Genomic DNA, 26,235 nt, shown 5'->3' with positions numbered 1-26,235 from the left:
CTACCTATTGGCGAACAGGGATCATCCAGAAACTCGGAAAAATTTCTGGGAAATACAGTGGAACCTAAGATTTTAAACTTAATTTGTTCCAGAGGCTGTTCAAAAACCGGAGCATTTTTCCCATTAGAAATAATGTAAATTGAATTAATCCATTCAGACCCCCAAGTGATTCCGTTTTAACTTTTCTTATATACAATGCATGTCTAATGTACTGCTTAACCTATAAACACTTTAAAAACAAAAAGAACATGAAATGTAAATGAAAACAAAATGGAATTAAATATACAGTAAATAGTGAACATTTAATAAGCAGCAACAAAAGCAAAAAACCAGAACATTCACAGCACAATATCCTGAGATGTTAACAGCAGTAAGCTCTTGAGCATCCTCTCCTTTTGCCACCTGAGAGACACGTGACTGATCATACAGGTCTCAGCATGAAAGGGTTGTCAGCTTGAGAGGCAGTGTTTGAGATGTGAGACATTTCAGAATCGAGGTCTGACTGCAGTGCATTTGGGACGTGATTGAGAGGGCTGCCTAACTGGTGATGCCACGTGTGTGATGGTGGGGCCTGTGAGCAAAGGTGGTAAAAACCGAGACGTGGACAATATCAGCTCTGTTGCTGAGCTTCTTTTTCCTTATTTCTAGTGAAGTCTGACTTCCCTCTCGTCAACGACAGTTGGGACAATTATGTAGGATTTTGAAGCAAACCTCCAAATGGAACCTCAGACCTCCTTGACGCTGCTGCCTTTTTACATAAGTGAAGGAGCAGCTTGTCCATTTGTAACCAAACAAGGCAAAAGGAAGCTGTGCCTGGATTTCAGCACAGGTCCACTGCTGCTGCGAGAAGAGAGTCAGAAACCCTCTGCTGAAATGAAAGCCAGGTATTGGTCAGCTTTCCACTTCCCCACCTTGCTCCCCTCGGTGAGTGAATAGTGGCAGTTCTGAGAACTAGCACCATTTGGATACCTGGACTATCACTTTTAAGAGGAGAAGAACTAATATTTTAACATTAGACATAGAATAAAGAACACAAGAAATGTTGTATTTTGATGTCCTAAATGCTGTACTCTTTATGTCGTAAAATTTTTGTGCCACAGCAACTAAAAGAATCAAAAAGCCTGATCTAAAGATGGGGAGGAGGTGGGGGAACCCTCAAATGCGGAAGACTTTACCACAGACAGGACTGTGACTGCTTCGCCAACACCAGTCTCACTAAAGAATGCTTGCTTGAAAACTAATGCAGTGATTACAGCTGCTCAGTAGATCCTAAGCATGTGGTAACTCTAGAAGTCACTCCAACACAGGACCCACGGAGGAATCCAGGCAGTATAAAAGGCTGCGTGTTATCCAGCCAATGCATCTCAGGAGACAGTGGGTCTTCAAGGCCTTCACAAAAAGTATCTGACACTCAAACGCCAAGTCTACTCAAATAGGCTTCCCAGGCAGCTTTTCTGTACATCTCCGCTGCTTCCAGGCGATTGGCTGATGCTATTATACCCCGGCCTACAATGATGATGTCAGAACCTCGTTTGCCAATAATTTCTTGTGGGCTATTGTACTGCTGGCCGAGATTATCACCTGCAGAAACACAAAAGTTACTATTCAACACAATACAGAACATCAGAAAACCTGCCCCGTGACTTTTTGGGAAAAGTATCTAACCATCTTTAAATGACACCATGCTCTGGCTTTCCATGCTCCTTCCGCACAGCAAGTGAGTGAATGCAGGAGAAGAGAGACCCCGGACAGGCTAGAGATACCCACAGTGAAGCAGCTAACCAACTCCTTTTCAGTGTCTAGTTGTAGAGCATTTATAGTTTAACAGTATTTAAAAAAGAAAAAAAGTAAATCTCCTACCAATGCCAAGAAAGGTTCAATACAAAAAAATAAGACAAAGCCCTTACAATGGAAGGCAATTTAGTATACACGTCAGAATCACATGCCGCACCACTGGGAAAGCCCTCAGAAGGCACTGAACGGGACCACGGCCACATATGTGAACCTTCTGCTGCAGCCCCATCAAGCGCTTCAGACTATACAGGGGGGCAAAAGTTGGTTTATAGTTGTTCGTATGCAATACAATAATCTATAGTAATACAAGAATAAACTCTGTTTCACATACTCACAACTAAAAGCCTACCTTTGCCCCACTCTGTATATAAAGCCTGTTCCTTAATTTTGTTTTTTTCATTCTTTTTATATCTTTTTTTTTTATTGAGGTATAACTAACATATAACATTAGTTTCAGGTGTACAACATGATTCAATATTTGTATACACTGAGAACTGATCACAGTAAGTCTACTTAACATCCATCACCTGGCATAATTACTAGATCTTCTTTTGTGAAGAGAACTTTCAAGATTTAGCAACTTTCAAATATGCAATACAATATAATTGACTATAGTTGCCTTGCTGTGAATATATCCTCATGACTTATAACCTTTGAGCCCCATCACCCATGTCTCCCACCCTTCAACCCCTACTTCTGGCAACCCACCAACCTGTTCTCCGTATCAATGAGCTTATTTAATTTTTTGTTTGTATTTAAATTCCACATATAAGTGAACTCACGTGGAATAACTTCTTATGGGCTATTGTACTGTAAGTCAGTCTCAGTCTGACTTAGTTCACTTAGCATAATGGCCTTGAGGTACATCCATGTTGTTGTAAATGGCAAGATTTCATTTTCATATGGTTGAAAAATATATACATAATTAAAATTTCTTTATCCATCAATAGACATATAGGTTGTTTCCATATCTTGGCTATTGTAAACAATGTTGCAATGAACATGGGGGTACATATCTCTTTCCAAGTTAGGTTTTTGTTTTCTTAGGATAAATACTCACAGTGGAATTGCTAGATGATATGGAAGTTCTATTTTAAATTTTCTGAGGAACCCTGTTATACTGTTTCTTAGTAGCTGCACCAATATATATTCCCACCAACAGTACACAGGGTTCCCCTTTCCCCACATCCTTGCCAACACCAGTTATTTCTTGCCTTTTGGTAAGTCATTCTAGCAGGTGTGAGGTGATGTCTCATTGTGGTTTTCATTTGTAACCTCCCTGATGATTAGTGATGCTGAGCATCTTTTCATGTATCCGTTGGCCATCTGTATGTCTTCTTTGGAAAAATGTCCAAAGAAGATCTGCCCATTTTTAAATCAGATTATTTGTTTGCTATTGAGCTGTACAAATTTTTAAAAATATTTTATCAGATACATAATTTACAAATATTTTCTCCCATTCAGTAGGATGTCTTTTCATTTGTTAATAATTTCCTTTGCTGTGCAGAAGCTTTTTTGTTTGATATCATCCTGCTTGTTTATTTTTGCTTTTTGGTGTCAGATTTTAAAAAATTATTGCTGAGACCTATGTCAAGGAGCTTAACTTTTTTTCTAGGAATTGAAGGTCTTACATTCAATACCTGAAGTGTATGGAGTAAGATAGTGATCCCATTTCATTTTTTTTGCATGTGGCTGTCCAATTTTCCCAACCACATTTTATTGAAGAAACTGTTTTTTATATTTTAAACTTTTATTTTTAAGCCTACCCAAGGATATTTTTCCATTGATTTTTAGAGAGTGTGGAAGGGAGAGGGAAAGACAGAGAGAAATATCGATGTGAGAGAGACACATCGATTGGTTGCCTCCTACACGAGCCCAGACCAGGGCCCACATGGGGAGGAGCCTGCAACTGAGGTATGTGCCCTTGACTGGAATCAAACCCGGGACCCTGTGGTCCACAGGCCAACACTCTATCCACTGAGCCAAACCCGATAGGTTGAAGAAACTGTTTGATTTTTTTCTCTGTTGTATAGTCTAGGCTTCTTTTTTGTAAATGAATTGACCATATACGTGTTGTTTTACTTATGAACTCTATTCTGTTCCATTCATCTATATGTCTGTTTTTATGCCAATAACATACTGTTTTGATTACTATAGCTTTGTTGCTCTTTCTTAAGACTGCTTTGGCTATTCAGGGTCTTATACGGTTTCACATAAATTTTAGGATTGTTTTTTCTATTCTATGAAAAATGCCATTGGAATTTTGATAGGGATTGCACTGACTCTGTAAATTGCTTTGGGTAGTATGGACATTTTAATTACATTAATACGTCAAATCCACAAGCACAGAAAATATTTGATGTATTTGTTTTCTTCAATTTCATTAATGTAGTTTTCAGTGTACAGGTCTTCCATCTCCTTGATTAAATTTATTTATTTCTAGGTATTTTATATTTTTGATGCAACAAAAAACGAGACTGCTTTCTTAATTTCTTTTGCTGATAGTTTGTTATTGGTATATAAGAAATGCAACAAGATGGAATGTAGGACAGAATAAACTCCCATACTTGTGATAAGCTAATTCAGGAAAAATAAAAATTTTCCAGGTCATTTTTCTTTCACATTAAAAACCAAAGGAGCTTTATTGAGTCCCACAGGATATTAAAATATGTATATTTTTATAACCTAGATTACTATTGATTAGAGACTATTAGTGAGAAAATGTGCAGTTTTTCAGCCCCTACAACTGTACTTCTCAGACTGCTGAAGTGCTGCAGGTTCAAACAAGCGTGGGAGACAGGACAGATCCCTATTCCACTCTGGAGTCACAACAGACATTAGCATATCTAAGGCTCTGCAAGGTCCTCTAACAAAATATCAAACTGTTGCTTCTGTTTAGCCTAGCACATTCTTCCTGGAGCACAGAGCACCTTCTTTGGCAGCACATTTAGAACATCAGTTGGAAAACACAACTAAAATATCTGATACATTCTAATGAAAAGTATTTTTCTAAATTTTCACCCTAAAATTAGACTGCAAGCCACTTTGCATACTTAAGTCAGTATCCCCAGGCCAAAGGGCTCATTCATTACTGTTCTAGACAAACAAGCTTTCTCTTTAGCAACTTTATAACAACAAAATTTCATTTAGCCTTTGCGGACTTGGGTAAAGAAGCATTTTGGAAGAACCATGACCAATGAACACTTACCTCCTGCTTCTAACTGAACTCCTGGAGTCAAGTGAAGAAATTCTGGTTTCATGCTTACTCGGGAGCCAGAAATAAAACCAAACACAAATTCAGAATGTTCCTCAGCCATTCTAACCTAAATGGAATATAATAGGACAGATTACAAGAAAGCAGTTAACCACACAGAATAATAATTCTACAAGTAAAAAACTGGCTGTATTAACTAGTAAGAAACTGCTATTTTATGGATGTCTTTCCTCATTTCATATTAAATTCATTATATCTAACACAGGTAATCTTAGCTATGAATCTACATACTTGCCCCATTAACCCTATCTCTCCCTTTCTCCCAATTAATCAGACCCTACAAACAGTGTCCATACTATACTATAGTAAATCCTATATACTATGGTGGTCTAGAACAGCTGTGGGCAAACTACGGCCCGGATCCAGCCCCTTTGAAAAGAATAAAACTAAAAAAAAAAAAAAAAAAGACTGTACCCTTTTATGTAATGATGTTTACTTTGAATTTATATTAGTTCACACAAACACTCCATCCATGCTTTTGTTCCGGCCCTCCGGTCCAGTTTAAGAACCCATTGTGGCCCTCGGGTCAAAAAGTTTGACTCTGTGCTCCAAGAAGAATATGCTAGGCTAAACAGATTCTAGACCAGGGGTGGGCAAACTTTTTGACTCGAGGACCACAATGGGTTCTTAAACTGGACCGAAGGGCCGGAACAAAAGCATGGATGAAGTGTTTGTGTGAACTAATATAAATTCAAAGTAAACATCATTACATAAAAGGGTACGGTCTTTTTTTTTTTAGTTTTATTCATTTCAAACGGGCTCTATCCGGCCCGCGGGCTGTAGTTTGCCCACGGCTGTCCTAGGGCCATGTGAGTTCTTCAGTTCCATAGAGAGTATTTGAAATAACAAAATATCTGTAAAGGTGATCTATCCAACTATGAAACTTTTTAACTAGTTAATAATCCTCTCATTTTATTCTGGAATGTGAGGGTGGGTGCTGGGTATTAAGTGTAGTGTTATAAAAACTTTTACTAATGGGGAGTTACTGGAGGAAACAATGTGTATGGGCTCTAGTTAAGAGCTTTACCATACAATACCAATCAACATCGAAGACTAAACAAACAAACAAACAAACAACATGTGGGCTGCTGTCCTGAGAATGCATCTCTGTGGGATTTGGGAGGTTCTGAGACACTGCATATATGGGAAGCAGCTCTTCAATTTCAACTCATGTTGAGAGAAAAAACAACAACTATATCTTTAAGGTCAGGTAAGCGTGGCAAATATTTATCTGACCAAATATCTGTTTCAATGTTTCTCTCTTGGGTGTACAATTCAAATCTCTTAAGTGGTCACCACAAGACATAAAATGCTATTAACTACCAGAGAATTCTAGCCAATGAGTATTAATATACTGTCACATTAACAGCAGCTTTTTTTTTTTAGCAGTTTCATAGACCCAAAAAGAAGATATTTTCTTCCTCTAGAACATGTGCTTTACAGCCCAGTCCCTCTGTTACTTACCGCTGCTTTAGTGTAGTTCCCAGTGGCCAAGGAGCCGGCGGAGCTCATTTCCGCAATGAGCAGGCACCCCCGGTGCAGAGACAGGCCAACTTCTTGCAGGCCTTTCACAACTCCTGAGCCTGGCACCACGTGAGCATTTACTACATCTGCCCAGGAAGCTATTTTAAAGACACCACCTAAGAAAGAGGCAAAAAGATATTTCTTAAATTTCACACAAAAGCCTTTAACTTTTGGCCCAAACAAGTAGAGTATGAAATAATGTCTTAGTAACATGTTAATGAAATAGTGAAACACTTCAAGAATTTTAGTATTTCAGTGGACTTATGTATGGTTCTAAGTGTGAAAAATTTATCCACCTAGTAGCTAGCTGAGAGATCACAATGAGAAAATTATTGCAAGTTCTGTACTTGGTTTACAAGCAACACTAAACTGTTATTCCTTGCAGGCTGAAGCTGTGACCCATAAAACTTATGCAATTAGAAATGAACCCCAGTGAAGATGGGTGTTTATGAAGGTCAAAGATATCAACCCTTGGAAATTCCTCTGAAGATGACAAATTTTCATTCTGCAGGGATCTCATAGCAACTTTACCATTTCAAAAATCTTCTACTTATTCCTAAGGTCTCCTTTGGTCTTCAAATATCAATAAGCAATTATTTTCATTTAAAATGCAACCAGCAATAACCATAATTGATTTTTTAAAAGACTCTATGTTAACCTGTAGAAAGTTTATATAACTCTTATGTTAGTCAACAAAAGAGGATATGTGAAGCACATAAAAAGAAAACATGCTTATAGACAAATCTATCCCAAAGAAATAGCTTTAGTATAAGCATGCATCACTTAAAAAAAAAATCTCAAAAGATGTCTATAAATGTTAATAACATTATAAATATAAGGTTAAGCGAAGAAAAAAGCATTAGATATGTACACTGTGGCAGAAACTTGCATAGAAGGATAGGTAGAGAATTAAGCTTTTTTTCAACCAACATATGCTCTGTTTTGAGTTTAACAAAATATTATTAAAAGAATGTGTATCATCAATAAAACTTGTTCTGCTAAAAATAAATTTACAACTTTATACTTTTTCATTATTTCTCATAGCTGCAATTTTCATTCTTCAAATAACAGAATTCACTGTGCTTTGCCACGCCCAACCTCTGTCGTTTTTGCCTGCCTAGACCCTATGTTCCTGTCTTCTGGCATCAGCAGCACACCTTTTTTTTTTTTAAGTGGAACTACCCTTTACCAGATCTTGGTTTAAGAAGTTTATACAGAGTTAACCACCTCACATTACCTACCAGGGGTGGGGCATATTATACAGGCGTTAGCTATATCTTTAGCTATTCTATACCCAGTGACTGAATTGGGGTAGGCATGAGGACTGGGCCTACCTGAGAAGGAAGAAGGAAGAAGGCAGAGTTAATAGAAGAGAAAGCAAGTCCAAAAAAATCACTTGAGCTCCTGGATCCAACCATGCTTGTCAGCCTGTTCTACGGATGGACTTTCAGTGATGTGAGCCAATACACTTCCTTTTTCGCTTTAGCTAGTTTAAGCTGGATTTCTGATTCCTGCAGATTCCTGAATAATACTTACCTTCATACTGCTTTTTAACTGTGTTTCCTATGTCCGCAAATTTCCGGTCTTCAAATATTAAAAACTCATGGTGTTTTGCCAGAGTTGTTAACTCCTTCATCACATCCAGAGTAAAATCATTCAAAATATCTACGTGAGTCTTGAGCATGCAGATGCTGGGTCCTAAAGCATCTGCTAGCTGCAACAGCTCTCTGGACTCCGAAATGTCAGCAGACAGACACAGATTGGTCTCCTTCTTTTGCATAAGCCTGAGCAACTTGGATGCAACTGGGTGGATCCCGGGCAGCTCTGCACGTGCACCAAAGCTGAGTTCTTCGGGTGCTTTCTTTATAGATGGGAGAGAACCATTCTGACTAGCTGCCACAAAAACATTCTCTTGAATAAATTTCTTCACTCTCTCAACCATCTCAGCATCAATTTTTTTCTGTTGCTCAAGAATCTCCAGCACTTGGGACAATGTGCACACCGAGTGGAGATGAAGCCCATGTGCCTGCAGCTTAGCCTTGCCTCCTTGCTCTCTGTCCAGCAGCACTATGACATCCGTGACCTTCAAGCCCTCCTTCTGAAGAACCTCAACAGTTTCCAAAACACTAGATCCGCTGGTAACGACATCTTCAATGATCAAACAGTTTTCTCCTGGATTAATAGCCCCTTCTACAAGACGTTTAGTACCTGGACAAGAAAGAATTACATTGATTCCAATTTAATATTTCATCAACTCAAAGATGTATCTTACAAAATAAATCTGCATGTATTTATGAAGAGGTGGATAATCTAAATCTTATTTTCTGAAAAACTACATTGGAACAACTTTATTTCTGATGAATCTTCAATGTTTCATAATTACTGTTTTATCTAGTGTCTCTGTATCCCAAAATTGTCAGTTACAGATACAGAATATTTACAGTAAAACTAGCAAATTATTTTGGATTGTAAATAAAAACTCTTAACATGTTTATAACCAAAGTTTCAAATTTGGGGTTTCTTAAAGCAAGATAACCTAGATCAAGGAAAGTGATGAAACAAAGAATAACACAATATTCTCAATGAAATCATTCCTTTTTCCATCAACAAACCAGGTCATAACTCAAGATCAGCCAGAAAATTGGCCTTTGCATATAATAGATTCAGGAGAGAAAATACTCAGCAACCATTTAGACCAAGCATTACAACTTTATAAATTATATAATGCAATGTGACTAAATATACTTTGCCATTCCAACTCCAAGATAGATTCTTTTCAGATAATCTACAAAATGTAAACTCAGGCTGAAGACTTTACAGACTCATTTTTAGACTCATTTTTCTGTTTCCCACTACCAAAATTGTCTAATTTTGAAACAGAAATAGAATTGGTGACCATTTTGCCCACTTTTTGAGCTTTACCGCACACAGATACCATCTTTGCTTTTTCCCCATTCCTTTCCTATTGAAGAATTGGCAAGTTTCACCGAGTCAGCTTGGACTAGAACACAAGACTGCGAGTATTTATAGGCATATTTAAAAATTAACAATCTTATTCTAAGAAATATTTTTTGAAGACAAATCATAAGGAAATAGAAATAATAGCTTCCTTGTGGGCAGAGATTCATACAGATAAACAGTGTGCCTTCAAGCAGCATATATTCTTACTATTTTTTTAAGTAGACAATGTCAAACAAAACTAGTCAAACTAGTTAAACAAAACACCAATAAATACAGCACTTCCACTTAACAACTCCTGGTCAATCTTGTTTCAGCTATATCCCTTCTCCCTTCCTTCCCCCATAGTTTTCAGAAGCAACTCTCAGAAATCATGATTTCATCATAAAAAATTTTAGAATGCATCTATAAAAGGATTCTTTAAAAAAAAAATTAATAATAGAAATACTATCACATCAACACAAAGCAAAACCCATTGCTTCCTTAATATAAAAAATGACCCTAACCGGTTTGGCTCAGTGGATAGAGTGTCGGCCTGTAGACTGAAGGGTCCTGGGTTCAGTTCCCATCAAGGACATATGCCTGGGCTGCTGGCTCAATCCCCAGTAGGGGGCGTATAGGAGGCAGCCAATCAATGATCTTCTCTCATCATTGATGTTTCAATCTCTCTCTCCCTCTCTGAAATCAATAAAAATATATATTTTTTAAAGAAATCAAATATGAAATACCAATATTTTTAGGTCCATTTGGTTTTAAAGCAAGCCCACATATTTAAAACATCCACCTAATAATTTATTGCCCATGAAAAAAGTATCTTCATTAAGAACTTCATGTGGCTTTGAGTAATTTTATTGACATATAATTTTTTCATGTAATTTAAATATTAATACACTGGGAAAGTACTCTTAGAACACACTGCTGACAAGAGAAGGGCTGGTAAAAATGTTGGATCTCACAGATATAGTGCAAAAAACAAAAACAAACAAACCCCCAATGTTTTTCGTTGCCATTTTACCTCTAGACCAGGGGTGGGCAAACTTTTTGACTCGAGGGCCACAATGGGTTCTTAAACTGGACCGGAGGGCCGGAACAAAAGCATGGATGGAGTGTTTGTGTGAACTAATATAAATTCAAAGTAAACATTACATAAAAGGGTACAGTCTTTTTTTTTTTTTTTTTTTTAGTTTTATTCATTTCAAACGGGCCGTAGTTTGCCCACGACTGCTCTAGACTCTAAAGCAGCGGTTCTCAACCTGTGGGTCGCGACCCCTTTGGGGGTCGAACGACCCTTTCACAGGGGTCGCCTAAGACCATCGGAAAACACATACATAATTTACATATTGTTTTTGTGATTAATCACTATGCTTTAATTATGTTTAATTTGTAACAATGAAATTGGGGGTCACCACAACATGAGGAGCTATATTAAAGGGTCGCGGCATTAGGAAGGTTGAGAACCACTGCTCCAAAGGAAAGGAAGGTGATTTATAGCAACAGTTGCCATAACAACTTAAAGGACCTATGGTGTAATAGCAGTGCCTAGAAGAAAAAAAAAATTTTAGCAGTATAAGGTTACCGTAATCCTTTGTTTCTTTTCTTCTAATTAGCATTGGGATTTGGTTAGTTGAACAGATAACTGTAGCCAATGGTAAAGCTGTGTAAGGGACTCCACAGACAGTGTCAAAACTGATCCCCGCATTTTGGGCAGTTTGAAATAAAAGTTCTGCAACCTGTAAAAAAAAAAACAACAAGAAACAGAACACATGAACTATTACTGTTCTATTTTAACCTGTGTACAAATAAGGTAGCATAACCTTAAAGACAGTAGGAAATAGTCTCAAACCTGATTAGAAAACTACAAATGCCTTTTTGTTAAATCACCCTCTGCATAAACCCATTTACAAATATAAAAACAAAACAACTAGTCTGCTCGTCTAAACTCAGGGTCTGTTCTGAGGACAATATAGGATGTGTTAGGGAAGCTATGATGTTGACCCCAAAGGACTAAAGATGTCCCCTAGGGTTCCCAGTTTCCTTTGGTAATCCATTATGCTTTCAGTATTTAAACCTATTTCCTACTAATTGTATTTTCTTCCTGAAAGAAGTCTTCAGTTATGAAGTTTCATAACAACAATTAAGAAAACAATCCCATTTAAATAAGGAACAGCCGAAACCGGTTTGGCTCAGTGGATAGAGCGTCGGCCTGCGGACTGAGGGGTCCCAGGTTCGATTCTGGTCAAGGGCATGTACCTGGGTTGCGGGCACATCCCCAGTAGGAGATGTGCAGGAGGCGGCTGATCGATGTTTCTCTCTCATCGATGTTTCTAACTCTCTATCTCTCTCCCTTCTTCTCTGTAAAAAATCAATAAAATATATTTAAAAATAAATAAATAAATAAGGAACAAATTTAAACAAGGAAGTCAAAGACCTGAATACTGAAAACTATATGATGAAAGAAATGGAAGACACAAATAAATGGAAAGATCTTCTATACTCATGGATTGGAAGAACTAATATTGTCAGAATGTCCACACTACAAAAACAACCTACATATTCAATGCAACCCCTATCAAAATTCCAATGGCAAGGGGCAAAGTCAACGCGAGGGCTAAGTCAGGCAGAGCAGGAGCCCTGGCCTGGTAGCTCACTTATCAGAGCACTGTCCTTATACACCAAGGTAGCAGGTTCAATCTCCAGTCGGGGCACAAACAAGAAGAACCAATAAATGTATAAATAACATGAACAACAAACTGATGTCTTTCTGTCTGTCTCTCCCCTCTTCGTCTCTCTCTCTAAAAATCAATGTTAAAAAAAAAAAAAAAAAGATGGCAGAGTAGGTAAATCCTGAACTCACCATCTTCCATGAACATATGAAAATTACAGAACAACCATCACTGAGAATCACCTAAAGCAGCAGTTGCCAACCTTTCGGACCTTGCGGACCACCAGTTGGTGACCACTGACCTAAAGACTAGCTGAACAGAATTCTGAAAATGAAGGATAGAAAGAAATCACATCAAGACAAGTAGGAAGGGTGGAGATGCAGACTGGGGAGCTCCCACATCCACAGTGTAGGGATTATTAAAAAGGGAGGACAGCTAGGTTATGGAGGTCCCCTCTGGAGTGAGGGGTCCAAGCCTCACCCCTGGCTCCCCTGCCCAGGGTACCTGAGCCAGGAAGAATTCCCATCTGGTTTTGAGAACCAGCGGGGATTACGCCCCAGAAAGACAAAGGGTTATGGGAGACTGAGATGCTGCTCTTAAAGGGCTTGAGTACAAACTTGCTCCAAGCTCCAGTACAGAGGCAGCAGCTTGAGAAGCACCTGGATCATAAGGGGGAGGAATTCAACTGACTCACTTTAGGGTATGTGCTGGAGGAGCAGGAACTGGGAGAATCCTCTGAGGGGACGAAGTGCTGGCAAGCACTACTGTTCCTTTGTTCAGCTCTCCTCACCTCCAGCTGGCCTGGCATGGGCAAGTACACAATATGCCACTCTTCATTAGCCTAGCTAACACAAACCATCTGCCCTGGCATCTTCCCGACACATTACCCCATTCAACCTACTTGCCTGGCCGGAGCCTCTTCCAAAGCAGCCTCCCTGGGCTTGCCCTCCAGGCTCTGCCAAAGGTCCACCAATCCCACAAGTAGCAAGCAGCCTCAGCCTGCACTGTAGCTCCTCCCAAGTGGCCCCAAGCCTGGCACAAGTGACGGCCAGGCTGGCTTGCAACATGGATCCCATCAATCAGTTACAAGCCCAGAAAGGTGGCAGCCAGCCGTAGCTAGCATCTTAGCCTCTCCCAAGGGCCTCCAAGCCCAGCACAAAAACACTGCTGAAATGTACAAGCACCGAGCCCCTCCCAAGCAGCTTCACAACCGACACACCGGTAGGTAGTTTTGCCTGGCACCAGAGCATTGCTCCCTGGGGTGAGTCTCCGCACAACAGCTTGTCCATTGTAGTCAAAGCAGGCCCTTACAGCCAGTTAGCCCAAGGGTCAATCCTTCCCACAGACGTGCTAGCAACAATCGAGGTTCAACTGCAACAGGAAGGCACATACAACCTACAGAGGGAACACCCCTGGAGCACCTGGCTCCGGTGACCAGGGAGAACTGTGCTCTGCCCCACAGAACACCTTCTATAAAAGCCGCTCTTTCAAAACCAGGAGATGTAGTGAGATCTATCCAATACATACACAAACAAACAGAGAGTCAGCCAAACTGAAGAGACAAATGTCATCAAAAGAACTAAAGCAATCTAACAGATAAATAATTCAAAACATCTATAATAATAAGAAGGTAACAAATATGCTAATTAGACCAGATGCCATTCCGGATGTCCTTCCAGATTAAGCCGGGACCAGAGTGAAGCCTGGGTCCTGGGTGCCTGTCAGTGGCCAGAGGGAAGCATAGGTCCCGGGTGCCGGAGGGAAGCTGGTGCCGGCAGCCAGGGGAAGGAAGGCCTACTCTTGGGCCTCTAGATGGTAATAAAGATGCTCAATGAACTCAGGATAATAGGTGAACTCAGGGAGACTTCAACAAACAGATCTAGAATATTAAAAAGAACCAATCAGAAATGAAGGATAGAATAACTGAAATGAGCCCTGGCAGGTTGCTCAGTGGTTAGAGCATCAGCCCACAGACTGAAGGGTCATGGGTTCTAGTCTGGTCAAGAGCACATACCTTGGTTGCAGGCTCAATCCCCAGCACTGGTCAGGGTACGTGCAGGCAACCAATTGATCTCACATCAATGTTCCTCTCTCTGTGTCTCTCCCCCTCCCTTCTACTCTCTCTAGAAATTAATGGGGGGGGAAAAATCCTCAGGCAAGGACTAACTAAAAATATAAATGAAATGAAAAATTCACTAGAGGAACTCAACAGCAGATTGAATGAAGTAAAAGATCAAATCAGTGCTCTGGGACACAAGGTAGCAAAAAACAGTTGAAACAGCAAAAAGAAAAAAGAGTTTTTAAAAATGAGGATAGTTTAAGGGACCTCTGGGACAACATTGCCTGGCCGGCGTGGTTCAGTGGTTGAGCGTTGACCTATGTCCAGGAGGTCATGGCTCGATTCCCAGTCAGGGCAAGTGCCCTGATTGCAGACTTGATCCCCTGGGGGGCATTCAGGAGGCAGCCAATAAATGATTCTCTCTCATCACTGAGGTTTTGATCTCTCTCCTTTCCTCTCTGAAATCAATAAAAATATATATTTTTTAAAAAGAGTATCAACATTTGCATCACAGGGATCCCAGAAACTAAATGAGAGAAAAAGGGACAAAAACTTATTGAAAGAAATGACTGAAAATATCCCTAACCTGGCAAAGGAAATAGACCTATTAGTCTAGGAAGTGCAGAGTTCCAAATAAAATGAACTTGAAGAGGCCCACATCCAGACACATCATAATTAAAATGCCAAAAGTTAAAGACAAAGAGAGAATCTCAAACGCACCGAGAGAAAAGCAGATAGTTACACACGTAGGAGTTCCCATAAGGCTATAGGCTGATTGCTCAACAGAAACATTGAAGGTCAAAATGGATTGGCATGAAATATTCAAAGTGATGAAAAGCAAAGACATACAAACAAGATTCCTCTACCCAGCAAGGCAATCATCTATAACAGTGGTTGCCAACCAGTGGTCTGTGGACCCCTGGTAGTCCGTGAGGTCCGAAAGGTTGGTGACCACTGATCTATAATCAAAGAAGAGATAAAGATTTGTCCAGATAAGTAAAAGCTAAAGGAGTTCATCACCACCAAACCAGTATTACCAGAAATGTTGAAGGAACTTCTTTAAAAAGAAACGATAAAAAATGTGAATTAGAAAATATAAGAACAATTCTCACTGACAAAAACGAACAGAGTATTTATAGCAGAACCAACTATAAAGCTAGTAAGAAAATTAAAAGGCAAATGTAGGAAGATCATGTGGAATTACAACAATAAATTAAGGAATACAAACACACAGAAGTAAAAAATGACAAGAACATAAATGTGTGTGGGGATGTAGAAATTATAGTGGTTTTAGGATGTGTTTGAACTTAAGCAACTGTCAACTTACAATAGGCTGTTATAAATATAGCTTGGTATAATGAAGTACGTGGTAACCATAAGCCAAAAGTCTACAAGAAATAAAGAGAAAGGAATAAACACACACACACACACACACACACACACACACACAAACACTACAGAAAATCATCAACATAGAAAAGAGCAAAAGAACAAGAAAGGAACAGAGAAGAACTACAAAAACAATCAGTAGCCCTAGCCGATTTGGCTCAGTGGATAGAGCGTCAGCCTGCGGACTGAAGGGTCCCAGGTTCGATTTCGGTCAAGGGCATGTTCTTTGGTTGCTGTCTCCTGGCCCTGACTCAGGGCAACTAATCGATGTGTCTCTTTCACATCAGTGTTTCTGTCTCTCCCTCTCCCTTCCACTTCCACTAAAAATCAATGGAAAAAATATCCCCAGGTGAAGATAAAAATTTTTTTTAAATCAGTAAACAACTAATAAAAAGGCAATAATTACATACCTGTCAATAATCACTTTAAATGTAAATAGACTAAATGCTCCAATAAAAAAGACATAAGGTTGTTAAATGGGTTTTTTAAAAAAACACAGAAAACCATACATATGCTACCTATAAGAGACCCATTTCAGATGGAAAGTCACACCGGCTGAAAGTAAAAGTATGGAAAAGGTATTTCATACAAATAGAAACAAACAAGCAAAAGAGCTGGGGGAGGAATACTCATATCAGACAAATAGACTTTTTAGAACAAAGACTGGAACAAGAGACAACAGTATTTCATAATGAAAAATGGATCAATCAGGCAAAAGGATATTTCATAAACATCTCTGATCCCAATATAGGAAGCAAATATAGAGGGGAAAAAAAAAGGAATATCAACAGTAATATAGTCATAGTAGAGGCCTTTAACACCCCATTGACATCAATGAATAGATCTTCCAGACAGAAAATCAACCAGGAAACAGTGATCTTATATGGCACATTAGACCATATGAACTTAATGTTTTTAGGACTTTTTACCAAAAGCAACAGAACATGCATTCAAGTGCACATGGAACATTTTCCAGGATAAACCATGTTAGGCCACAAAACAAGTCTCATGTCTTCTCATATCACAATGGTATAAACTAGAAATCAATTATAAAAAGAAAACTGAAAAACACACCAATACGTGGTGGCCAAACATCATGCTATTGAACAATGAATGGGTTAACGATGAGATCAAGGAAGAAATCAAAAGATACCATAAGACAAATGAAAACACAATGACCCCAAATCTGAGGGACACAGCCAAAGCAGTTATAAACGGGAATTTTGTAGCAATACAGGCCTCCTCAAGAAACAAACAAAAAAAATCTCAAATAAACAATCTAATCTTACACCTAACAAAACTAAAAAAAGAACAAAGCACAAGTGGGTAGAAGGAAACAATAAAGATCAGAGCAGAAATAAGATACAGACTAAAAAAACAACTGAAAAGATCCATGAAAAAAATTGATAACCCTTTAGCCAGACTTACAAGAAATAGAGAGGACCTAAATAAGTACAATTTGAAGTGAAAGAAAAGTGGCAAGTGACGTCACAGAAATACAAAGGATTTAAAATAAGGAAATACTACGAACAATCATATGCCAACACGTTGGACAACCTGGAAGAAATGGTTAAGTTCCTAAAAACATACAATTTTGCAAGGCTGAATCAGGAAGGAACAGAAACTTAGAAGACACCGCTGCCTACTAATGAAGTTAAATCAGTAATAAAAAAAATACTCCCAATAAATAAAAGCCCTGGACCAGATGTCTTCACAGGTAAATTTTTACCAAATTTTCAAAAAATTAATACCTACTCTTCTCAAACTATTAAAAAAAAATGTAAGAGGGGTTGTTGGAGACCGGGTGTAAGCTGACACGGTCCTTGCACCTGAAGGGGCTAGCAAGGCTGGGACCCTTACCCACACAGTTTTCCCAGACTTGTTTGGATGGCGGTTATCAGTACAATGAGAGCAACCTTTGTAGAATGAGAACAGCCTTTCATGGCTTACCAAGAAGTCTGTAACTATTTACTGAGATTTGCTGTACCGAGAATTTGTCCTTCCACTCTATCTTTCCCTTAGAGATTAAGAGGAACAAATAATACATTCTTCTTGACAGACCTCCTATTCAGTGTCTTGTGTATAAAAAACATTGTGTGGTTAGTAAACTTGCTGCAGTTCCTCAATTGAGCTGTAGTCCTCCTGATCCCGCTCTCCTGTCTTTCTTTCTTTTCTCAATTCCCACCTCCCTACCTCAGCCCGGCTCAACCTGTCAGGCTGGCCCTGACAAGGGATGGCTCCTAAACTCATTTTACGTGACCAGCATTACCCCATACCAAAACCAGACAAAGACACTACAAAAAAAAGAAAATTATTGGCCAATATCCCTGATGAACTTAGATGAAAAAATCCTCAACAAAATAATAGCAAACTGTATTCAGCAATACAATATAAAGGTCAGATACCATGATCAAGTAAGATTTATTCCCAGGATGCAAGACTGGTTCAACATCCACATAGCAATTAACATGATACACCACATAAATAAAATGAGGAATAAAAATCATATGAACATGCCCTGGTCAGTGTGGTTCAATAGCTGGAGCACATGCCTGGATTGCAGGTTAGATCCCTGGCCCTGGTCAGGGAGCATGCAGGAGGAACCAATTGATGTCTCTCTCTCACACTGATGTTTCTCTCTCCGCCCCCCCAACTCCAAAAATCAATTGAAAAAATATCAAGTTAGGATTTACAAAAATAAAAAATCATATGATCATATCGGATTTTGTTAAAAGCAGCTAAGCATTTGACAAAATTCATCTTTAATTTATGATAAAAACACTCAGCAAAGTGAATATAGGGAAACATAACTCCACATCATAAAGGCCATATAAGACAAAACCACAGCTAACATCATATTTAAAGGTGAAAAACTGTAAGCTTTATCTCTCAGATTGGGAACAAGACAAAGATGTCTACTCTCACCACTGTTAACTTGATATAGTATTGGAAGTCCTAACCTTAGCAATTAAAAGAGAAAAAGAAATAAAAGGTTTCCAAATTGAAAACAAAGAAATAAAACTCACTCATTGCAGATAACATACTATAGAACAGTGGTTCTCAACCTTCTGGCCCTTTAAATACAGTTCCCCATGAAGTGACCCAACCATAAAATTTTCGTTGCTACTTCATAACTGTAATGTTGCTACTGTTATGAATCGTAATGTAAATAAGTATCTGACATGCAGGATGGTCTTAGGTGACCCCTGTGAAAGGGTCGTTCGACCGCCAAAGGGGTCGCGACCCACAGGTTGAGAACCGCTGCTATATAGTGAGAACAATAAAGATTATACCAAAAAACAATTATAACTAATAAATGAATTCAGTAAAGTTGTAGGATACAAAATTAATATTCAAAAATTGCTTGCATTTTTATATATTAACAATGAACTATCAGGAAAAGAAATTAGGAAAATAATCCCGCCCTGGCTGGGTAGCTCAGTTGAGTTGGAGCAACGATCAGATCAGCCGTGGGCAAAATACGGCCTGCACCGTTTGAAATGAATAAAACTAAAAAAAAAAAAGACCGTACCCTTTTATGTACTGATGTTTACTTTGAATTTATATTAGTTTACACAAACACTCCATCCATGCTTTTGTTCTGGCCCTCCGGTCCAGTTTAAGAACCCATTGTGGCCCTCGAGTCAAAAAGTTTGCCCACCCCTGGACCAGATCCACCAAGGTTGCAGGTTCAATCTCCAGCCAAAGCACATACAAGAAGCAATCAATGAATGCCTAAAAAAAATCTCTCTCCCTCTCCCTTCCCCTATCTCTGGAATCAATAAAAAAATTTTAATTAAAAAAAAAAGAGCTGAAACTGGTTTGGCTCAGTGGATAGAGCGTAGGCCTGCGGACTGAAAGGTCCCAGGTTCGATTCTGGTCAAGGGCATGTACCTTGGTTGCGGGCACAACCCCAGTGGGAGATGTGCAGGAGACAGCTGATCGATGTTTCTCTCTCACCGATGTTTCTAACTCTCTATCTCTCTCGCTTCCTCTCTGTAAAAAATCAATAAAATAGATTTTTTAAAAAAGAAGAAAATCCTATTTACAGTGGCAACAAAAGTAACAGAATATCTAGGAATATATTTAATGGAGGTAACAAGATCCGTACTTTGAAAACTGTATGACACTGCTGGAAGAAAATGAAGACACAAATAAATGGAAGGTATACTACTGTGTTTGTGGATTGGAAAAATTAACACCATTAAAATGTCCATATTTCCCAAAGCAATCTATATATTTGATGCAATCCCTATAAAAATACCAATGGCATTTTTCACAGAGCCAAAGCAATATAGAGAAAGAACAAAGTTGGAAGTATCAGGCTACCTGATATCAAATTATACAAGGATATAGTAATCAAAATGATATGGTACTGGCACAAAAACAAATAGATTAATGTAATAGAATAGAGAACTCAGAAATAATTTACAACAAAGGAGGTAAGAATATACAATGGGATAAGGATAGCTCTTCAATAAATGAACAGATATATGCAAAAAGAATGAAACTAGATCACTGTCTTACACCAATAAACTCTTACAAGAATAAACTCAAAATGGATTAAATACTTGAATGTAAGAACTGAAACCATAAAACTCCTAGAAGAAAAATAGGCAATAAACTCTTTGACATCACTCTTAGTAATATTTTTTTGGACATGTCTCAACAGACAAGGGAAATAAGATATATATATATTTTATTTATATATAAAAATATATATATATTTTATATATATATAAAAGCCTAAGCGACTGGTCGACCAGATGACCAGCCGGTAGCTATGATGTGCACTGACCACCAGGGGACAGATGCTCAACGCAGGAGCTGCCCCCTGGTGGTGAGTGCTGCTCAGCTGATCAACGGGTGCAAGATTCGGGGCTCACAGCTGGTGAGCGCAGCTGTGACAGCGCTACCAGGCGGCAGTGGCAAGTGCAGTGGGGCCAGGATGAGCAGGCGCAGCACCCCAGTCACCTGACCACTAGTATATACATAAACAAGTGGGACTATATCAAACTGAAAAGTTTTTGCACAGTGAATGAAACCATCAACAAAACGAAAAGAAAATCTACTGAATGAGAGAAAATATTCGCCTGATATATCTGGCAGCGGTTCTCAACATGTGGGTCACGACCCCTGAAAATACATCCTGCATATCAGATATTTACATTACGATTCATAACAGTAGCAAAATTAGTTATGAAGTAGCAACAAAAATAATTTTATGGTTGGGGGTCACCACAACATGAGGAACTGTACTAAAGGGTCGCGGCATTAGGAAGGTTGAGAACCACTAAAGGGGTTAATATTCAAAATATTTAAGAAACTTATACAACTTAACACTGAAACAACAAACTGATTAAAATATGGACAGAGGTTCCAAATAGACATTTCTCCAAAAAGGACATACAAATGGCCAATAGACATATGAAAAGATGCGCAACATCACTAATCATTAGGGAAGTGCAAATTAAAACCACAATGAGATATCACCTCACACCTGTCAGAATGGCTATCATCTATCAATAAATCCAACAAACAACTGTTGGCAAGGATGTGGAGAAGAGGGAATCCTTGTGCATCATTGGTGGGAATGTAGATTGGTGCAGCCACTATGGAAAACAGTATGGAGGTTCCTCAAAAAGAATTAAAATTAGAACTCCCATTTGACCCAGCAATTCCACTTCTGGGTGTTTATCTGAAGAAAGCAAAACACTAATTAAAAAAGACATATGGCCCTAAACGGTTTGGCTCAGTAGATAGAGCGTCGGCCTGCAGACTGAAGGGTCCCAGGTTCGATTCCAGTCAAGGGCATGTACCTTGGTTGCAGGCACATCCCCAGTAGGGGGTGTGCAGGAGACAGCTGATTGATGTTTCTCTCTCATTGATGTTTCTAACTATCCCTCTCCCTTCCTCTCTAAAAAAAAAAAAAAAAAAAAAATCAAAAGAAAAAGATATATGCACTCTATGTTCATTGCAGAATTACTTACAATAGCTATAGCTATGATATGGAAGCAGCCTAGACATCCATCAATAGACAAATGGATAAAAACATAAGTCAGACAGAGAAAGACAAATATTGTATGATCTCACTTATAGGTGGAGTCTAAAACAAAGAAACAAAAAAAAAGAAAGAAAGGCCAAATTCATAGATACAGAGAAGAGATTGGTGGTTTCCAGAGGTGGGAGCTGGGGGCGGGTGTGAGGAATGAAATGGGTGAAGGTGGCCAAAAGATACAAACGTGCAGTTATAAAATAAATGTCACGGGGATGTATGTGCAGCATGCTGAGTATAGTTACTAATACTGCACTGCATATCTGAAAGTAAGGGTAGATAGTAAAAGTTATCACCAGAAAAAATATTCTTTAAGTATGCATGGTGATGGATATTAACTAGTCTTATTGCAGTGATCACTTTGCAATATATACAATTATTAAATCATTATACACCTGAAATTAATATAATGTTATGTCAATTTTACTTAAAAAGAATCAATGCAAGAATATACAAAAATTTAAAAGAATGAAAAGTTTCATAATACAGAATCCATTATTTTATAATACCCTTTCCACGTAAATCATCACATATTAATGCTAGAATGCATACTCCTACTGAACACCACCTTATTTTAAAAACAGAAAAGCAAACAAGCACTCAGAGTTGATCATAAGTCTTCAAAAATTTTTGCTCAGATGAAAAAAATCTATCAATATTTTTAAGTTGCAAAAGATGTAATTTCTAGAATACCGAAAACATTAACATATTATCTAGGACTGTTACATCACTCTTTTCAGTGAATATAATGGGATCCAAATGCTATAGTGATTTGATACTCAACATCTCCATTTTAAAAAAATGCTAGGCCATGATAGCTGGAAAAGCCTATATTTTGGGGGGAACTCATATTTTCATTCCATTATTTCCAAACAATTTTATTTAAATGCAATATATATTTATGTCTGAAAAACTTTACATTTCCTGTGACTGTGAGTCTCTAAGTGTTAAAAATTCTTCTGTATTGAGTTATCACAATTGTTATGAGCATAAAATAAATGAAAACATAATGTTCAAATTTTGATAGCATAAAAACTGATTATTTCAGAAATGCATTTTTTAGTGAGACGTACAGTACTTTTCCTCCTTGCACTAGTTTATGTATCTACTGTAGTACAATAGTACTTACTAGTAGAAAGTTAGAGTTTAGTGTAAATTCTACTGCTTTTTTTTTTGGATAGAAATATTGAGAAACTCTATTCATATAAAGTAGACATGAAAGAAGTTCTATTATACCGAGGTCCCTCAATGTTTTGAACTCCTTCCAAATTAACTACCAAAAAAAATCACACCCACACCAAGATCTAGTATCAAAAAATAATTTTTAGTCTCCTGTCAACTGGCGACTTGTTAAAAAAAAAAAACACATCGATTTTTCATTAGAAGAACCCCTCGTCACTCACTTTTTCCGCAGCACTGCTGAAATGCACCGCGGCAAGATTCCGGCTGGTGAGAGTTTCCAACCCATTTTACCTAGCGCTCCAATCCTTCCCATAGCAAGCACACATGACGTCAACATCCTTGAGGGAGAGGTGAAGCATGCGTGTCTTCTAGACAGAACTTCTATGACGGTGGCAATGTTCTATACCTGCACTGTCCAATATGACAGTCACTAGCAACATGTGGCTATGTGAATTTAAAAATTCATATTGCTCCCCCAGCCGTAGGCAGCTGCCTAGGTGGCCTCGTACCTAGGTAAGTGTTACACTGCTGGGAGAACAGCAGTCGGAAGCTGGCTGGCATCCTGGGCCTGGTTCCTGCCAACTCTGTTGTTAACTATACCAGGATGCCCGCATAATTAGAAAAAAAATAAAATAAAAAAATAAAATAAAAAAATAAACATTCATATTGCTCGATATTCACGTGGCTAGTGGCGACTGTCCCGAACAGCACACTCAGCCCCTTCTGCCCAGAGCGCGGCCTGCAGCTTCGGGTGGCGGTTAAGGAGAAGGGCACAACGCAGGTCCTGCCTCGGATCTACCCCCCCTGGCACACCGCTGAACACAATCCCCAGGGGGTTCATATCTGCTCAAAGTTTGAGAAGCACTGTGCTAGTAACCTCTAATGCGTAGGAAGTTTCCCCTTATACTGACCATAAAAACGAAACAAGAAACCCTCCATGAAATGTCCACCCTCAGGCCTTAATTCCTGCTCCTGGTCACACAGTGCAAAATGGAGCCTCCTTCCAAGTATTTGAACAGCCACTAACTCCCCACCCTTTTCTCCCTCCCCCACGTCTAACCTTCCGAGGTTAGACACACCGAAGCCCTTCAACCACAGCTGTGCGAGACCGGGCCCCAACCTGGAGTCCCGACTCTGGCAAACCACGTGTCCAAGTCGGCGGGTAAACCAGCAGGCTGCTCTCTGGGTCCCCAAAAACGGACAGTTCCTGGCCTCCGGGCTTCTCACGCGGACTCCCCAGGCCGACAGCAGGGGCGCCCCTCCCGCTTAGCTCTGCGGCTCCCCAACTCCTGTCGCCCTCCTCCCTCTCCTGGTCCCTTTCCCGCCACCCGCCCAGTTCTTCCCCGTTCCGGGCGGCCACCTGACTCAGAAGACTTGGTCGAGACACGATGCCCCGCAGATCTACGTAGACGGGTGAAGAGAGCCCGCTCTTCAGCACGAAGTTCCCAAACTTGAAAGCCTGCACGTCGTACAGGCCCTTTACCAACGACCCCAAAGCTGTATCGGCGACCGCCATGGTGCAAGCGTCCACACTCGCGCCAAAAGCCGTAGCGCGCCAGCACGGCGGCGCTCTGATGACGTCACCCTCGAAGCCCCGCCCCTCCCGCCCCTTTTCCGGCGGCTGGCTCGCTCGGTGCGCGCTCTTCTGGGGCCTAGGTAACACGGGTCAGGTGGCGGCAGTGCACCTGGCTGAGATTTATGTTTATGTCGGCGGCCTCTGCATGGGATCGATGGGATTTAAAGCCCGGAATAGGTAGATCGGCTCCAAGAACGTGACGCGAAGTCTTTCAAGAGGCTGTATCTGAACCCTGCCCACTTTCTAAAGCTGAGTCCTCTTAATTAGCTCCACTACTTAGGCAAGCACGTCTGTATTTGCTGCTCACTAGCCACGCCCCGCACCTGGTTTCACCAAATGAAGTGCAAGTTCTCGAAGGCGGGGACCTTTTCCCAGTTTTTCTCTTAACGTCCCAGCATCCGTCACGTGACAATGTCAGCAATTTGCACGTGGGACTATACATCTCTCAGCAGGTTCATTACCTCCTCTGCGGGCTCTGTGTGTCTTGGAGGAGTATGTTTATTCCCCTTAGAGCAGCTCAGGTGCTCGGCATGTAGCACGTGCACAGGTGATGAAGAGAGGGAGAGCAGAGGATGAATTGACTGGGATCCAGGTTATCCAGGAGGGTAACCTGGCCTGCCAATCTGAAATTCCAAGCGTACTTGGTCTTTACAAATAAATCTCTTAAAGAGGAGGAAGTTCTCATTATGTGTAGAAGGCAATACTTTAAAGCACACAACCCAGAAAGCCATAGGGCTAATGATTGTTGCTCATCAAATTGATTTCTATTTCATTTCAATATTATTTATGTTTATCTGCGTTTTCTCTGAAGAAATTGTGCTGACCAACCAGTGTGACGAGCCTGTCTGTTGACAGTTGTTTCTCACTTTAAATAAATGTAGTAAATCTTGATGAAATAGAAGCCAAATATTAAAACATTTATATATATATATTTTTATTGATTTCAGAGAGGAAGGGGGAGAGGAAAAATCAATCAAATTAATTGAACCTTTCAGTCTGCAGGCCAACGCTCTATCCACTGAGCAAAACCAGCTAAGGCAAAACATTTTTTAAAATATATTTTTATTGATTTCAGAGAGGAAGGAAGAGGAAGACAGAGATAGAAACATCAATAATGAGGGAATTATTGATTGGCTGCATCCTGCATGCCCCCTATTGGGGACCGAGCCCACAACCTGGGCATGTACCTTTGAGTGGAATCGAACCAGGAACCCTTGAGTCCACAGGCTGATGCTCTATACACCCAGCAAAACCAGCTAGGGCAAAACATTTTATTTTTATTGGCAAAATAAGCCAATCAATTTGAACACTCTAGCTGACACTGTACTATGAATCAGTCTTTTTTGCACTTGGGTGGCATATGCAGAGTCTTTCGAAGCCTGATCATATCTATGTAGGCTACTCCAGATTCCTCGAGTTCACACTATGATTCATAAACTTGTGAGATCCAGCCCAAACAGCCTGCCAATTTGCTAACAAAGTTGCCACATGCAACACTAGAATGCAGTTAACAATTCACACCTGAGGCTTAGTCAGCATTTTTAAAAATAAAAAAAAAATGACCCTGACTGGTTTGGCTCAGTCAAACCAGCCTGCGGACTGAAGGGTCCTGGTTCATTCCAGCCAGGGGTATGTACCTTGGTTGCAGGCATATCCCTGGTAGGGAGTGTGCAGGAGGCAGCTGATCGATATTTCTCCCTCTTTGATGTTTCTGGCTCTCTAGCCCTTTTCCTTCCTCTCTGTAAAAAATCAATAACATAT

At 39.6% G+C, this 26,235-nt stretch overlaps 1 protein-coding gene across 3 annotated transcripts; it reads right to left on the bottom strand.

Annotated features, from left to right (window-relative positions):
- Positions 1-283: 283 nt before the first annotated feature.
- On the bottom strand, positions 284-24,461 carry UMPS (uridine monophosphate synthetase). 3 transcript variants are annotated; one of them, XM_036350186.1, is made up of 6 exons: positions 24,259-24,461; positions 11,127-11,280; positions 8,129-8,800; positions 6,533-6,708; positions 5,003-5,117; positions 284-1,581 (listed from the first exon to the last, which is right to left on the bottom strand). In XM_036350186.1, exons 1-6 carry the CDS (start codon positions 24,412-24,414, stop codon positions 1,412-1,414), a joined length of 1,443 nt encoding a protein of 480 aa, XP_036206079.1. In that variant the 5' UTR covers positions 24,415-24,461; the 3' UTR covers positions 284-1,411. The 3 variants fall into 3 exon arrangements, with proteins under 3 accessions (XP_036206079.1, XP_036206081.1, XP_036206080.1); XM_036350188.1 differs by lacking the exon at positions 24,259-24,461 and adding an exon at positions 23,120-23,532; XM_036350187.1 differs by lacking the exon at positions 24,259-24,461 and adding an exon at positions 12,908-13,014.
- Positions 24,462-26,235: the final 1,774 nt, after the last annotated feature.

The sequence above is a fragment of the Myotis myotis genome, unplaced genomic scaffold (genome assembly GCF_014108235.1).
Source record: "Myotis myotis isolate mMyoMyo1 unplaced genomic scaffold, mMyoMyo1.p scaffold_m19_p_2, whole genome shotgun sequence".
In the NCBI taxonomy this organism is placed as follows: Eukaryota; Metazoa; Chordata; class Mammalia; order Chiroptera; family Vespertilionidae; genus Myotis; species Myotis myotis.
This window is presented reverse-complemented; position numbering and strand designations above follow the sequence as displayed.

Coding starts and splice junctions, on each gene's coding strand:
- UMPS (XM_036350186.1), bottom strand. CDS start 24,414: ATGGCGGTCGCCGATACAGCTTTGGGGTCGTTGGTAAAGGGCCTGTAC. Junction 11,281..24,258: donor GACCAAGTCTTCTGAGTCAG/GTGGCCGCCCGG, acceptor TTTTTTTTACAG/GTTGCAGAACTTTTATTTCA. Junction 1,582..5,002: donor AGTTCAGTTAGAAGCAGGAG/GTAAGTGTTCAT, acceptor GTGTTTCTGCAG/GTGATAATCTCGGCCAGCAG.